Raw genomic sequence first — 17,894 nt, 5'->3', positions numbered from 1 at the left:
GAATATAATAACTTATTACCCAGGGATTTGACAAGCTAGAAAAAAAAAGCCCTCTTAAACCACAGAGATTTGTATTTGACCTTCAAGAGGTAGGAGTCAAATAACTGATAAGAGATGTTTTTTTTAAATCTATTCTTTAAGACAGTTATGTCTTAAAGGAAAGGAAAAGTGACCAAGAAGGAACATTCCATTTCTATTAGGACCTTACTGCCTAACTTGAAAGGAACAATTTCCTGGTTCCCTTTTAACATCTAATAAAACAACTCCTCCCTGGTATGAGCCCATTAGAGATCTGTAATTAAGACAAAAATGTATAAACATTCCAAATGGCTTCCTCAAGTTTCAAGTTTGTACAATGCTAAAACAAGACTGTCTGTTTACGCTTATCACTTATTCTAATCTAAATAAGCCATCACCACCCTCCCAAGTCATTCCTACTCGCTGATATGGTAATACCTAAAACTAACTTTTTTTTTTCCGTAACAAGTATACTCAAATAAAGTCAATGAAGTTTTACAAATAGTTGTAACCCCTTAGAGAATGGCATATAAAATGAATTAGCATAAAACATATTTTATGAGTCTTCAAATGTCTAACACCATTACCAGTGAAGTATTTCTTAACTAAGATACTTAATTTTCCCCTTAAGAAACAACAGGTTGAGCATCACCTACAAGCTTCAGATTTCTGAGCTTTTTAGATTTGGGTTTAGCAATAGCCAAACTTGGCTTAGGAATAAGGACACCTTGTCTCAAGAGTTTTGTTTGCCAAAAAATCTCTTTAATATTTTTTTTGATGGGACTGAGGTTTGAACTCGGGGCTTCATGCTTGCAAAGTAAGCACTCTACCACTTGAGCCACATCTCCAGCCCAAAATCTCTTTAGTATTAGGTGTAACAACCTCCCCAAATATATACATAATAAAATAAAATTATATAAGTACTATATAAACTATATACGCATTTTATGGCTTGAAAGAATTCTGCGTTTGAGACATAGAATACATAGGTAAAATTACAATGTCTCTTCTAAACCTGCGAATGTCCCTGAGGAAAACATTTACTTTATCTAAACATGAGTTTCCCAATTAAAAAAATTAGTAAAATGTCTTTAGCTCATGCCTACCCTTTCAGGAGTCATGACTACAAGGCACTCAGAACTCCCTGTAGATAACTATATAATACATTGTTTAAACAATAGTAAACTGTAGTAGCCTAATGGAGTACCACAACATTAAGCCTTTAAAGACTACCTATGTTTTGTAAGATTGAGATTTTAGCAATCACTTTTACCATTCTCAGGGAGAATTCATACATTTAATCTCTTCAGATTCACCAAAAAAGGAGCCCACAGTCATCATATAAACATATAAACACATAAGCATGGGGTACAGAGATTCCAAAACACTTTTGGGGAAATCTTAAACTATATATTTTAAAAGGTGTGCTTAGACACAAAGCTGATACACCAAAGATCAGTATCATAAATATTCCCATATCAATTCTTGATGTACTTGAAATTGTTTAGCTATTTTTTCTGAAGAACAAAAGTCATGTAACAATAGTCTTCACTTAGGTTCATTTATTTGAGAAGTATTAAATCCATATTATCTCAAAGGAATCACTGTCTTATCAATCATTATATCCCTAACACATAAGTGTCTTTCATAAAGATGATCCTTAAATGTTTCTTGTGTAGTGTCAATTTTAGAGAGTGCTCAGCCTTCATCAAACATGGAAAGAGATTTCTTCTTTTACAGAACTACTGAACTCAATCCATTTCACTCAAATCTAAACATTATGTTAAAGTCTTAACCTCTAATACCTCAGAAAATTACCTTATTTGAAAATGATGTCATTGAAGTAATTAAACTGACACAGGGTAGGCCCTTAATCCAATATGATTGGTGTCACAGACATACCAGGAGTACCCCATATGAAGACAGAGGTAGCAAATGAAGTTAAGCTGCCATTAACCATGAATGCCTTGGACCACAGGAAGAGGACTCCCTCTATGTTTCAGGGAGTATGGACTTACCATACTTTGATTTTAGACTTTCGGGCCTCTTGAACAATCAGAGAATAAATTTCTGTTGTTTTAATACACCAAGTGTGGGCTGGTAGAGTGACTCAAGTTGTAGAGTGATTGCCTGGTAAGTGCAATGCCCTGAGTTCAACCCCTAGTACAGCCAAAGCAAACCAAACCAAACCAAACCAAACAAACAAAAAAACCCATCAAAGTTATGGTATTTTTTTACAGCAACCCTAGGAAAGGAATACAGGTACCTTCAACAACAAAACTGTATTCCAGATCTAACCATACTAGAAATAACTAATAGGAGAGATATTTTTTTAAAATGTACATATTTTCAGACATTACTGTATTTTATTCATGATTTTTTTTTTAATTTGAGGTTGAACTCAGGGCTTCATACACACTTGCTGGGCAAGTTCTCTACCAACTGAGCTACTTCATTAGCCCTTCTGGATTTGGTTACTTTTGAGACATACTCTCATTTTGTGCTCAGGCTTGCTTAGACCACAATCCTCCTATTTTCACTTCCTGGAGTAGCCAGGATGACAGGCACATGCCACCTCACCCAGCCACTGGTTGAAATATAAGGTCTCCTAAACCTTTTGCCCAGACTGGTCTTGAACCAAGATTCTTCTGCTCTCCATCCCCCTAGGAATATAGGCTTGTGTCACTATGCACAGTTCAGACATTATTTTAACAAAAAACCAAAAAACTAGTGATCTACAAATACCACATGAACTTCTCAAGAGACAGTTTTTGAAGATTCCCAGGATTTCATACATTCTATATATGCTGGGAACAGTGAAATGCTTTGGACAACTCAAGTGAGATCTGAAATTCATGAGAATCACAATATGTGGTTCACATGTCATGGATCACATGACAGAGAATTAGATGGTCCAGTAGAAACTGCTTTAAAATGAGTAACCTCCTCACACATCAGAAAAAAATACCAGGATGAGCACTATAATATTGTCAAGTTTAATTTACCCCCTGATATTCCACACCTTCACTTGACCTGAGCCAAAAAGCAATTGACATTCCACATCATATAAGACCACAATGTGTGTCAAATTCTATTTCAATATAAACAAAGTCTTAGTAAACAATTTTCAGGCTGGGGGAAAGGCTCAAGTAGTAGAGTGCCTGCCTAGCAAGCACAAGGCCCTGAGTTCAAACCCTAGAACCACCAAGAGGAAAAAAGAGTGGGGGTGTACTGGTGGGAAGTGGGGGGGTGACAGTGTATGGAGGATGGACTTCATATACCTGTATGTAACGGAATTGGGAAACCTCTTGCAATTGCTTTAAATGGGGTAGGGAGGGGGTTGACGGAGAGAGACAATGGGGGTAATGAATATGTCCTAATAAAAATAATGAAATAGGAACACGATGATTTGAGACTTATTTAAATAAAAGACAGTATAGTGAATTACATTAATATTTAACATCACTTTCTCAGAACTATAAAATAAACTATTTTCAATGGATTCAAACATACTTTGGGAGGCAAAAATTACTAATTTGCCAAAAACAGTATAAGTCTGATATGATTTTCCTATCAACTAGTAAATCTTTTGCTTTAGAGAATTAAAGAACAAAGTAAAAACAAGAGATGAGGCTCCTGTAGAGGCTATGTTTCATTATCTGACTCATTATTTTTCTTTTTTATTATTAGTGCAAATTAATTACAGGAGGTTTCACTGTGATATTTCCATACATATACATAATGTACTTTGACTAAATTCATCTCCTCTATTACTTTCTTATCTTCCCTTCATGTTTTAAAATATCTTGAAATTTGTCACATCCCATAAAACTTAGTACTGCTATTTAGTATTCCCCTATCTCTTTACCAAACTACTTTATAAGCCATGGAAGTTTTTATTTTTTTGAGACAGGGTTTCACTATGTACCTCAGGGTGACCTGGAATTCATGATCCTCCTCCCTCGAGTGCTAGGATTACAGATGTGCACTCTTATTATGGAGTTTCTTATCATATACAGCATTTTACAATTAAAGAATTTCAATCTGCATTGAAAATGAGAAAGGTAGGGCCAGGTATGGTGGTACATGTCTATAATCCCAGTTACCATAGTAGGATCACAATTCCAGACCAACTGGGGCAAAGTTAGCAAAAATATCTCAAAAACAAACAAAGTGTGACAGGGCACACTATAATCCCAGATACTTGGGAGGCAGAAGTAAGAGAATCATGGTCTGAGGCTGGCCTAGGCCTATTTGAAAAGTAAATAAAGCAAAAAGGGGTGGGGGCATGGCTTGAGTGGTAGAGTGCTTGCTCAGCAAGTGCACAACCCTGAGTTCAAATCCTAGTGGAGAGAGAGAGAATATTTACTGAAGCAAAACATCAGCAAACAAAATAACGGTAGTTAATAGACATTAGCCAGAAACAGCTACCCAAGAGAAGGGATGGATATCCTACCATTTCTTGAAAAAGGGCTCAATTTTGGTCATGGATTTATTGACAGGGTACCAATTTGCTTTTACAGCAAAATTATCACTTTGCACTCTAAGGCAGTATATAATGCCCTGACACCTTGATATAGTAATTCCCAGAACCTTGGCTCATTGAGCTAACAGCAAAACTTTAATCATGTATTAGAAGTAGTTATATCTTACATCTCTATATAAATTCACCACCTTTTTGGGTCACTCTAAAATGACTGCCATCTAATAAGCAGTTATTGTCAGGGACTAGTAGGAGCAATTATCCCATCTGGGACTCAGTCTGGACATTATTAATGAATAACTGAAATACAAGTTTCAGTATCTTCTGATCTTATTCTCACAAATCTAGAGACTGGGCAATCTGCAAATCTTGATCAGGGTGCCATGCCTTGGTGTGACTGCTTCAGTGCTTTGGTTATCACAGCCTCCTAGGCTTAGAATTCAGACAGCCTCTGTCTGGCACTTGGTGTAATATAAAAGTCTCCTTTTCTTCCAATATATTTTTTACTTGAGAGTTGGCTTGGACTTACTATGTAGCTTAGGCTATCCTTGAGCTCACAATCCTCCTGCTTATACCTCCCAAGTGTTGGGATTGCAGGTGTGTATCATCACACCTGGCATGAAGATTTATACTTAATAGCCAGTTGTTATTTACAATGCTGGAATTTCAGGATTTTAAACGTTAATTTCCTAATTGAAATAAATACTTGAATACTTCATATCAAAAGCTATCATAAAGAGGAGGAATGCTCAAGATTCCACATTGTGGACAAACACAGACAGTGGGGCTAGTCACCAGCGTGACTGGCTAGGACCCTGCCTCAAGGACCATCTCTGACGTTTGGCCACTATCTTCTTTAGTTTGTTTTATACTTAACTCAGGGAATCCTTCCCTGGGTCCTCATCCATTTTGTTTTTCTGTGGACTCAAAAATAAATGTTCAACTACTTCATCATAAAAACCCTAGGACTGAGGATGTAGCTCAGTAGTAAAGTGCTTGCCAAGCATATGTGAGGCCCTAAGTTTGATGCCAGCACTGAAAAAACAAATTACTAATTAAAAGGGTATCAAGTAAAACCATAATTTTTCTTCCTTAGCTTTAGCAATTTTGAATCTTTTAATCTTTAACACAGATCTTTTTTTGGGGGGTTGGGGGGCGGTACTGGAGTTTGAATTCAAGGCCTCATACTTGCTAGACAGGCGCCCTGGAGCCATGCCTCCAGCCCTAGAACTCATTTTTTTCTCCTATGACTACTTCTGTCATTTTTTTCAGGACTTTACCTCATTCTCTACATTTCTTTACACAAGTGGTGACTACAAAGACTAAATAAAAAGATGATTACCACTATCAATAACTATAATTATAGAAAACTTTAAAATGTAAATAAATTTTCAAGTCACTTACTTGATAAGGTTCTGGAAAGCATAACCATCTGTCCACTGTTCAGTAAAAGAGGCCCCATGCCGGACAGTAGTGAAGTGGCCCAATCTCAAGCGGTCCTGCATGCTCTTATCTCTACATGCCATCTTCTCTTGTTTTGACTTAGGGGGAAAAAGAACCCCATCCCCCCAAAAAAAAAACCAAAAACAGGAATTCCGTATTATTAGCATGGAGAAAGACACTTCTTAGAAACTAAAAAATTCAAGATTATCAGGCAAAACACTATTGAAAAATTACATACTATCTCTGAACAGTCAGAAATGACTCCTTGGAAAACATTCCCACTCAAACAAAGTAGACATGATAGGGTAATGAGTAAGTGCAGGTTCTTCCTAAGTAAAGTTTCTCTGATCTATGTATCTTTGTTTCTCGTAAGCGTTCAGCATCTCATAATTAGACCAAAGCAATGATCAACTGCGGCATATCCCTATTTTCAGTTTCTTCTCCATCCAATCTAATATAGAGAACTGCTGGCAATTCATCTTCTCAAAACATCACTTTGCACATTTCCTATTTGATGCTCTAAATTTTCCATGGCTCTTTGCTACCAAACTTTGGATCCTAACATGAAAAAAGTTCACCACAGAGTTCTTATTCTAGGACATCTTATATACTCCTGATTCTTGAGCACATTATTCATTCAACATAGATTTATTAAAAACCAAGTTTATAACAAGGATTTTAAGGCTGTTAAAAATAGAACATGAGGAAAAACTGGTATCAACAACCTAAAGGGAAATATAACCACTAAATATGTGAATTTGTAATTATGAGTACAAATTATGAGAACGAACATGAAGAAAATAATAGAAGTACTATGACAGATAATACCACGGGATACCTGAGCTGCTCTGTGTATTTTTAACTGACAGGCAATTTATACCTGTAGTTTTCCTTGCCTAGAGCATATTTTTTTCTTGCAGCTTTCTCCCAATTAGTCCCCTGTCCTTGATTCCTCTACTGATTTCTTAGGAAATACACTGCTCACCTGAACAGGTTTCTTTGTGCATGTGAATATACCTTATTCCCTTGACCCCATTGTAGATTGTTGGCCTGCTGAGGGTACAGAAGTTGTATCACATTTCTTTGATTCTCTCATATTGTTACATATGAGGAAACCATTCATTCCTCTGCATTGCTGAGTAGTATTCCATTATGTGAACAAACCACAATTTGTTTACACATTCATCTGTTGCAGGCCACCTGGGACATTTCTGGGTTTCAGCTACTGTGAATAAAATTGCTATGAATTTTTTTGTACAAGTCTTTCTGTGAACATCTGCTTTCATTTCTCTTGGGCAAATATCAGAAACAAAATTGCTAAGTCATTTACTAAGATAAGTATACCTTAGTAAGAAGCTTTCAAAAACATCTGTACCACCTTATATTCCCACCAGTATGAGAAACCGGGCAACCAACAGGGCTATGCCAGCACTTGGCACTGTCAGTGGTTTACTCTGCTCATTCCCCTGGGTACATAATGGTATTTCCTTGTTGTTTTACCTTGAGTTTCCCTGATGCCTAATGATGCTGAGCAATTTTTTTTATACACTGGCCACTGCATATCTTTATATGCCTTTTTTAAAATTAAAATGTCCATTTATGATATTTTGTTGATTTTTTAATGTTTCTTAATTGTTAAGTTATAGGAGTCTATGTATTTTTAATACAAATCCATTGAGAGAGAACATTGTGAATCTGTTTTCTCTGAATCTATGGTAGTATTTTCATCTACGTTCTTTTACATTCCATCATGGTATATCAGATATTCAATAAATATTTCATATTTAGAAAACTGAACTATTTTGGAAACAAATATAAATTTTATTATGTGTTAATTCTAACTAGAAAACTCTAAGAAGAAAAAAGAAAAAACTAGAAAATTCTATTTTTCTATGAAAACTCAAAAAGACAGCATGATGTTTACTTTTTGTGTTATAGTGTTCAGTTTAGTACAACTGAATCAATCTATGTTGACTCCAGGAAATATTCTAAAATTTGAAATAAATGTTCTATAATAGCCTATGCTATATTATTTAGCTTTATTATTTTTTATTCTTTCTTTATTATTTCTTACTCTCATAAAAAGGGAAACCAAAGTGGTTTTCCTTTTTCTTTAATTAATGATTTTAAAAAATGAAGCAAAGTTCCTCCTAGTATCTTTAACAATCTTTAATCCATTTTGCTTTCACTGAAAAGATAAAGCTCCTTGTCTTTTTAACAGCATTCCAAAAATTATAGGAAAAGTAACTACTAGTGTGTCTCAAACATCTAGCTTGCAATCTTATAATAATAATTTCTTTAGGAAATACTTCCATTTTAAAACTTCCAAGAAATACTTACTAATGACTATTTATGAAAGGGAAGCTGCAACTAACCAATGACTATAATAAAGTAGACATCAGTCAATTAATTGTGTATAGGTATATGACAATTTTATGTTTTTGAAGCACAAAGCACTTAAGTGTCACATTATTATACACATAAGGTACTCCAAATACCATCTCTAAAATGGAAATATAATTATTGACAAGTGTCTGTAATCATAATAAGTATATTCACTTCAACTGATAGGATGGATGTGAGAACTTAGAATAGCAACACCTGACATGGGCGCCAGTGGCTCATGCTTATAATCCTAGCTACCTGGGAGGCTGAGATAAGGAGAATTGAGGTTCAAGGCTGGCCAGGGAAAATGGTTCATGAGACCGCATCTCCAAAAGTAGCCAGAGAAAAATGGGCTGGAGGTGTGGTTCAAGTGGTGGAGTGCCTGCTATGCAAGCACGAAGCCCTGAGTTCAAACAGTAGTACCACCCAAAAAAAACAAGAGCAACACCTGGGCTGGGACTATGGGCCAATGGTAGAAGAGTACCTGCCCTGGTTTCGAGGAGGTGGTGGAGAGTGCACAAGAACATGCATGCATGCACACACACAAACTCCCAACGAAGTCACCTAGGATAAGCTGTCAACCCTACACTCAAAGCAACGAATAGCCAGAAAGCACGTCCTACATTTTTACCCTGGAGGCTTATACTGGTGTCCCAGCAAGGACACCAGTGTCCTTGTCAAGTAGCAAGAAATCTTTTCCTAAAAAGCACTACTTTAAAATATTTCCAGCTCAGTTAGTTAAGGAATCACCACATATTGAACCCTTTGGGACACAGAGTTCAGGTCACCATTATTCACCAACCTTTTCTATAAGGAGTTTCTTGCTCATTGTGACACATCTATTTAATCGTTCCTTGTATTTCTCTAGCATCTTTTGCTGTTCATCAATCTGCCGCCTCAAATCGCAGTTAGCCTTCAATGGAAAAATATTTTTAAAATTAGTTCCAAAGAAGATAAACAGAAAAACAGTTTCTGGAGAGAGAGAGAAAAATTGTTTCTAGCTCTTATTACATCAAAGTAAAATTTAGATTCAAAGAGGTTAGAATAAGCATGGTCTTATAAAACATAAATAGTTCATCCCTTAAATATTACATATTTATCAAAAATGAATTCTTCTGTTCCTAGAAGTAGGAATATTTTTCTACTGATCAAAAAATATTTTGCTCTTCACAATAATCAAGTTACATCTAATCTTATGTCTATCAGAGTGCCTAAACTCTCATAAAATAGGGTAAATTTTAGACAAATTTAAAATGAATGTTTAAAATACACACAAAGGGTGATTAAGCACTTACAAAACAATCAGATTTTTTCTAAACCACATAATATGCTTTATGTTCTATTTATTCTTTATTTTTTTTAGCTCATTTTTAAAGAAAAAAGCAAAGTAAATTTTCATAAATGATTTTCACTAGAGAAGCCAGGCACACCCATGCCCACACAACTAACAAGCAAGGCCCTACATTGCCAGAATGTAAATACACAGTTAATTTAGCTGTGATCAGAAGCCTAGAGGATAGGCTAAATGCTCTGCAAACTTCAAGCTTCCTACAATAACAAAGAGGGAAAGAACCACTAACCCAAGGTCAAATTTGGCTTGTACTAGTGAATTTATTCTTTTCGTATTAAACAAAAGAAAATAATACTACTACTCTTATAATTATATAATAATACTCATAATAATACTACTCTTGGAAAATAATACTACTTTATACTAACTTCCCTGTGACTGAAAAAAAACTGTTATTTCCTAATCTAACAATAGAAGCATTTCTGAGCCGATAAAAAGCACAAACAGAAGATATTACAAGACACTCAACTTTTGATGTTTTCTGGGGTTTTTTTTGGCAGCACTGGGGTTTGAACTCAGGGCCTTACACTTGCTAGGCTCTACCACTTGAGCCATGCCTCCAGCCCTTTAGTTTCTTTCATTTGTTTTTGGGTGGTACTGCAGTTTGAACTAAAGGCCTGGCAAGGGCTCTGACACTTACATCACACCGCCAGCCCTTTTCATTTATGGGTTATTTATTTAGATAAGGTCTTGTGCTTTTGCCCAGAACCAGCCTAAGCCATGATCCACCTACCTATGCCCTTCAGTGTACTGACATGGGGAGATGGGCACAGGTGCATGCCCCACACCTAACTCATTTGATGAGATGGGGTCTTGACAACTTTTTGCCTGGGGTACTGTGATCTTCTAATCTCCACCTCCCAAGAAGCTGGGATTATAATTGTGAGCCACAGCACGCAGCACAGCTTCATTTTTAAAGTAACTGGTATGAAGCAGCTTTCTGCCTCCAAATGTTTCTACCCTCCACATAAGCATAATTCTTCCTATTAGTTTTTCTTACAGAGTCCTAAAGACCACATTATCAAAGGCAAAGTATAACTACTTTGGGCAAAACTAACTCATACTGAAGAACTATACCCAAAGACCATGTATAATCCAATCTACTTTTGGAAGGTGAGTGTTTCCTCAAAATCAATAATGAAATATATAGAATCAATCATCCCCTGGCAGTTTAAAGTTCTAAGACTTCTAAATTATTATGGTTTCTAACCCTAATGACTTCTAGGAGTTCATGCTTAAAGTAGGAGCAGACTAATAGTTCCCAATGCAACCATACCTAACATCTCACTAAAATAAGAAAAACTCAATGACTAACTCTTGCCTGACTAAAAGGAAATATGAAAACCAGTAGTCTTTCCTCAATATGCTAGCTTCCAGATCAGAAAACAGGTATGGTTCTGCTAGGTGTAGAGGCACACGTCTTTAATTCCAGCACTCAGAAGGCTCAGGCAGGATTATCAGGAGAGGGCAGCCTAGGCTATATACTGAGACACTGTCTCAAAAACACACAGGGCTGACGGCATGGCCTAAATGGTAGAGTACCTACCTAGCAAGTGCAAGGCCCTGAGTTCAAACCCCAGTACTGCCAAACACACACACACACAACCCCTGAGTTCTAATCAACTTGAAAAAATGGCAGGTGCCCATTTGGATCTTCTTGACGTATTCGTTCCCTCTATACCCATGGAAAAACTACCAGTGGAGTAGGGTCTCAGCTCCTACTAGCTCAGTGGCAGAACACATGCTTAGTATGCATGAAGCCCTGGAGGGAGGGAGGGAGGGAGGGAGGGAGACAGAGAGACAGAGAGAGAGAGAGAGAGAGAGAGAGAGAAGGGGAGGAGAGGGATGGGGAGGGGTGGGGTGGGGAGGGGAGGAGAGAGATGGGGAGGGGTAGGGTGGGGAGGGGAGGAGAGAGATGGGGAGGGGTGGGGTGGGGAGGGGAGGGGAGGAGGGAATAAACAATGAAGTACAGAAGGGTGGGCTTTCTAGAAAATCGAAGCAAAAACATCTTTTTTTTTTTAAAAAACCCAAGAAGCAATATCAAGTTAGGATTTAAGTTTTTCACCATAACCATCTTCTCAATTCCCCCCTGCCCTGGTGCTGGGGCTCACACATTGCTAAGCAAGCACTCTACCATTGAGCTATACCCTCATCCCCATCATTTTCACTTTAAAAGAGTACAAAAATGAAGAAGGAAGATAAAAGCACAAACCTTACTGGGTGCAGAAAGCTACTCTGGAAAAAACCCTACCAGATACTAGAATAAGGCTAGGAGTCTTTTAAACCCACAGGCAATCTCATAAATCTAAGATGGCAATTCAACCAGCAAATCTATAAATACAAGACCAAGACCAACTCCCAGCAAGGGTATACAGAAACATGAAGAAGCAAGACAGATACCAAGTCTACACATGGCTCTCCTTATTCAAAGACAGAGAAAAGGAAATACCAAACTAATTTTAAAAAATAGACCTAAGGAATGTATGTCTGAATAATGAAAGGGAACATCAGCTTGAAAACAAAGCAAATGATCTCCTTCATAAATAAAAAGGGTATTTGAGAATCCTACTTGGCATGCTCCACAAAATGCAAAAGACATACTTATTAAAAATATATGGAATGGGATAAGAAAGTATATCATGTAAGGGGGAAAAAAAAATCAAGTAACAAAGCCCCATATATACCATAATCAAAATTCACACGAGCTACAAGTAAATAGCAAAAACCATACGGAAGACAACAATGTTGAGGAAGAGTCAAAAGAAAAGGGCAATAATATTAAAATGAAATAGAAAATATTAGATGTGTAAAAAAATCAGATATCCAAGTTAGGAATGAAGCCAGGGGGAAAGGCCACAATTAGGCATAATCACAAATTTTCAGAATAAAAATATTGAGACCCACATATAAGTGTCCCCTGGTAAAATTTAACAGATTATTATGTAACTTGATCCTTTTATCATGGGCTTCTATATAACATTAAATGACAGAAAATTTAAAAGTGTGTGTATGGAGAGAGGGGGGTTATTTGGGAAAAAGAAGACAGTGTTCCCTTTCATTTGGGAGGACAAAGTAAAGAATTCTCAGCTCTGTAAAGGCAAAGAAAATTTAACACTGACACAGACTTTCCTGAAAAATAATTACTTAAAAATGGAATCCAGTCAATCAAGAGATGAAACAAAATGACAAAAGCTCTGAAAACATAAAAAATACACACTGTCAATGAGCTATGAACAGATTTTTACAAATGTGGACATAAAGCTGCCTACAAATATAAGAAATAATTCTATATAAAATGTTACAAATAATGCTTTAATGTTAATGAAAAACATAACAGAATTTACTAATAAAGATGACACTTATGGCTTGTTATATGCTAAATTTCAGGTGTTATATAAGGAGCAAAAATACACTATTTTATACTATATTTTATTAATTAGATAAATACAAGTAAAACTTTTTTAGAGAGCAGATAAACACAAAGTGGTTTTTATTATTTTTATTACTAAACATCTCTTCATTCAAATAAAATCATACTCAGAAGTCCAATTTAAAAAAATTAATTAAAAAGAAAACCAGACAAGGACTAGCAACATGACTCAAGTGGTAAGAATGCTTGCCACCATATGGGAGGCCATGGATTCAATAACCAGCACCAAAAAAAAAAAAAAAAAAAACCCTGATAAAAACAAGATTGCTAATGCTTACCCTAGTATATCACGGCAGCTCTAGAAGTTGCAGGTGCCCTCTGGAGCCAGTTGGAAACAACCACATTAATACAAATAAGGGTCAAACCTATACTTCTTGCCAGGTGCCAGTGGCTCACGCCTGTAATCCTAGCTACTCAGGGGACAGAGATCAAAAGGATCGCGGTCTGAAGCCAGCCCCCCTGGGCAATTAGTTTGCGAGACTCTTATCTCGAAAATACCTAACACAAAAAGGGCTGGTGGAGTGATTCAAGGTGTAGGACCTGAGTTCAAGCCCTAGTACTGCAAAGAACAAGCAACCAAACAAAAAACTATAAAAAAAAATATATATATATATATATAATTTATTTATTTTGTGGTACTGAGGTTTGACTCAGTGTCTTGTATTTGTGAGGCAGGTGCTCTACTGCTTGAGCCACTCCACCAGCCCAAACCTATCCCTTCTAAACCAATGGAGACGGTAAAAATGTGAGCCAATTTTATCTAGAAATCAGTAATATTTACATATGTGTATACATTTGTGTATATACTATGAACAGATCAAAAAATTACTGCAGGAAAATGTACCAATGTTTTATATCAGTTAGTCTGTATTCTCTAAATTATAAAGAACACGTGTAACTTGTATAATAGGAAAACAATAAATTTTTACTTTTTTTAAATAAAACTGTGGGTCAATAATAACAAACTACATATTCAAAATATATTTTTAGAATATCCTGGGAAGCCAGATATGGTGGTACACACCTGTAATCCCAGCTAAATGAGAGGCAGAAGCAGGAAGATTAAGAGTTTGAGGCCAGCCCAGGCAAAAAGGTAAGAAGACCCTGTGTCAAAAACAAGAAAAAAGCCAAGTGTAATAACTCACAGCTGTAATCCCAGTTATTCAGGAGATGGAGACTGGGAGGACCTCACGATTCCGGGCCAACCTCGGCAAAAAGGCCTCATCAAAATAAATAAACTAGGTGTATAATGGCACACATTTGTAATCCCATCTATGTGAGCTACATAGATAGGAAGACTGCAGTCAAAGGCTGGCCCAGGCAAAAAAGCATGAGACCCTATCTAAAAAATAAAGAAAAAAAAAAAAGAAAAGGCTGGAGTTAGAGGGGCGCATCAGGGCTCCAGTGGTACAGTGTTTGCAAGCAAGTACAATACCATGAGTTCAAACCCCAGTACTGACAATTTTAAAAAAATAAAAAGGGGGAGGGGAGCTCAAGTGGTAGACCACTTTTCTAGTATGTGCCCTAGGTCAATCCCCAGTTCTTCAGGGTGGGGACTCCTGAGAGCCAGGTGTGGCCATGTACACCTATAATTACACTTAATTATTATCCCAACACTCAGGAAGCTGTGATATTAGGACCATGCATTTGAAGCCAGACTGGACTACACAGTAAGACCCACCTCAAAAACAGAACAAAACTCAGTATAGTTTCTAGAAGTATCTTTCAAACTTATGACTAGGTATTCTGAAGTTTGTTTTAGAAGCACAAAAAAATTTTAGATGAACAGAAGATAAAAGACACAAAACGCAAAATGGGCTGAAAAGTCCTTGTTTAACTAGTTTTTAAAATATAAGAATATAGGGCTATAACTCAGTGAGCGGTTGTGTAGCATGTATAAGACCCTGGGTTTGATCTTCAGCAAGAAAACAAAATGAATTTAAAAATAACTACTCTGAAATGAAAAAACATTTTATAGTTAATCTCACAGTTCTAGACAAAATAAAACCCTCATGTACCCAGTATAAATTAAGTATTGATAGAACGCAATATAAGATTTCCAACCCCAAAACAGTGGTAGGAATGTAGGTATGATCCTAGTTCCTACTCTTGATTCCCTCAGACTAAAGGAAAATATCAAATGTTTATCATTTAACAGTGTTATCTGGCTTAGTAATTATTTCTATGATATGCACAAAATCCAAATATACATAGCTGGTGCTTTTTATAAAATGTCTTATACTTTAATACTTACTCTTAATAAATCATCTATTCTTCCTTCCTTCTTCTCTAAGTCAGAATTCTTACTGTTTTCTAGTGCAGATATTTTTTCTATCGTGAGGTCAGACTACAAAGACAAAGGCAAAACAAATTTAGGATTAGTTGCAAAGTATTACATGTCATCGCATGTTTCTCATTACTTTTCTGAAAAAAAAGGACCTGCTAACATAAACAGCCTGGAATAGCTCAGGAAATTAAATCTGCTTTCCTCATCCCATTCCTTATATTCCACTACACTTGCGCTTCATAAATATGTTAGTTCTAAATTCAAATATACAGATTCTCAAACTACCGTGCATTGAACAATACAGAAACACTGAACTCTGGAAATGAAACTTTTAATAGAAATGGAGACATAACCCAAATCTTCTAAGGAACAAACATGCCATCTAGTGGAAACAGGGAGAAATCAGAAGGGAAGAAATGAAGTTTTCTGAATGCTCAACTATTTGAGTCTATTCAACTGTCCAAATGCTAGCGGTTCAAATAAAATTAAAACCTACTCCAGAAGTGTGTATGGCTCTTGAGACTTAAGAAACTTTAGATTGTCAAGCATTCTGTGTTGAAGGCAATGCAGACAGTGACAAAAGAAGCTGCAAGAACGGCCAGCATATAATTGGCTAGCTCAGCACTACAAATGAAGGACATAGAACTATTCTTTTCAGATGTAACTTTTCCTCTGCCCCTTTTCTCTTTCTTTCTGTCTTGAGACAAGGTCTGTCTATATAAATCCAGGCTGGCCTCAAACTGGAGATTCACCTGCCTCAGCTTGCCATGCTGAGATTACAGTGTGTGCCACTACACCTGGCTCTCAAAAACAACTTCTTTTTCTTCTTTTTTTTTTTTTTATTTGGGGGGTGGGGAGGGAGGGACAGTGGGTGGGTAAGGTCTCACTATGTAACTTAGGCTGGTCTAGAGCTCGCCAAGTAGCCCTGACTAGAGTCGAACTTGCAATCCTCCTGCCTCGGCCTTAAGAGTGGTAAGATAACAGGCGTGCACCACCACATCTGACTCAGATATAGCTTAAATGTTCACACCGTTCCCTAAATTAGGAAGTTTCTGAATATGTTAGTGTATAGTATGTTAAAGTAGTTTAGCTAGTTTTTGCCAAATAAGCAAGCGGGTACAAGGAATAAGTTAATTAATTACTTTCATAAAGCAAGGAATTAATGTTTTCCTGAAAGCTTACTGTAAACATTGCCCTAACAAGCATTTTGTAATTAAAAATGACTATGTCTGAGGTAATTAGAAGAAACAACTACGTTTTTACGGATGGTTTCTACTAAAAAAAATTTAAAAAACAAAACAGATGGTTTCTACTAAAGAAAACTGAGGTCCAGAAAGATAAAGTGTAAGAGACAGAGACAGAATTTGAACCCAGGCCCAGAGGTCTTCACAGTGTGTGCTCTTTCCTCAACACCATGCTGCACTGTAAGTGTATCTCCTACAATACACAAGAAAATGTAAAGAAAAGCTTCAATCAACTAAAGCACCTTCCAAAGGACTTTAAACACTCATCATGCACGTCTGGAATATGATACACATGAATAATGAGGTCTAATCATAGAAACAAAGACCAAGAGGGGAATCACAGACTTTCTATATCACTAGGTCTACTCCTGAGCAGAGCTCCACTATTCATGGACCCCCCTCAACCTACCTGGGTCTGTCTGTGCTGGATGGAGATCTGTTTTTGGGAGCTGCAGGAATGCTCTGTGTTGCCAGATCCTGTAGAAGAGGGACTGTTTTGCTGAGCCTATAATAAAGGTACATCACCAATCACAGGAAGGTTTTGCATCTGTCTCTGAAAACATTTGTATGAATGATAACAATTACCTCCATAAAAAACAAACCCTTCTGATGAAAGCCAAAAGTCACAACCAAAATGGAAATAAAACAAGTCAAATATGAGACATAAGACTAGATATAGTGGCTTAGACCATGTTTTTGTAAGTAGGTTTTCAAATGTGTGCAAATTATTTTAATAAATAAATTAGAGAAAGGAGTTATTCCTATAATAACTTTTTTCCACTTATGTTTCAATGTGCTTTTGTCAGAAAAGGTGAGTGAAGCATCCAATACACAAGGAATACACAAGTCCAAGCAGACAGGACAGTTAACCATTATTCAGAATAGTATCCTAAACATGCAAATCTTATCAATAAACACACAGTGATCTAAAACCCCAGGTTGAGGAATATGGGCATAGCTCAAGTAGTAGAGCTCAAGGCCCTCAGCTCAACCCCAGTCCTGCAAAAAACAAACAAACAAATAAACAAAAATATTAGTCTGATCTATAATATTAGCATTAGCTAACTTAGTATTCTAAGGCATTTTTTTAAGTTAATTTATTTTTTTATTTAATTTTTCAATTTATTTATTTACTTATTGGCAACACTAGAGACCAAACCCAGGGCACTGTAGGCAAGTGCTCTGCCACTGAGTCACACCCCCAGCCTAAGGTATTTAATTTTTAATTAATTAAACTTTTAATTTAAAAATGT

General features: G+C 36.5%; 1 protein-coding gene across 4 annotated transcripts in view; it reads right to left on the bottom strand.

The window, feature by feature from the left end:
- The window catches only part of Tlk2 (tousled like kinase 2), a 124,434-nt gene that overhangs the window by 30,460 nt on the left and 76,080 nt on the right, over positions 1–17,894 (bottom strand). For all 4 annotated transcript variants that reach the window (XM_020179954.2, XM_074045358.1, XM_020179964.2 and 1 more), the window contains 4 exons: positions 17,051–17,146; positions 15,365–15,457; positions 9,132–9,242; positions 5,906–6,042 (listed from right to left, as the gene is read on the bottom strand). In XM_020179954.2, the coding sequence (XP_020035543.2) occupies positions 5,906–6,042; positions 9,132–9,242; positions 15,365–15,457; positions 17,051–17,146 (437 nt within the window). The remainder of the gene's footprint in view (positions 1–5,905; positions 6,043–9,131; positions 9,243–15,364; positions 15,458–17,050; positions 17,147–17,894) is intronic.

This window comes from Castor canadensis, chromosome 11 (genome assembly GCF_047511655.1).
Source record: "Castor canadensis chromosome 11, mCasCan1.hap1v2, whole genome shotgun sequence".
Classification (NCBI taxonomy): Eukaryota; Metazoa; Chordata; class Mammalia; order Rodentia; family Castoridae; genus Castor; species Castor canadensis.
Note: the sequence above shows the minus strand (reverse complement) of the source record. Positions and strands in the feature narration are given on the sequence as shown.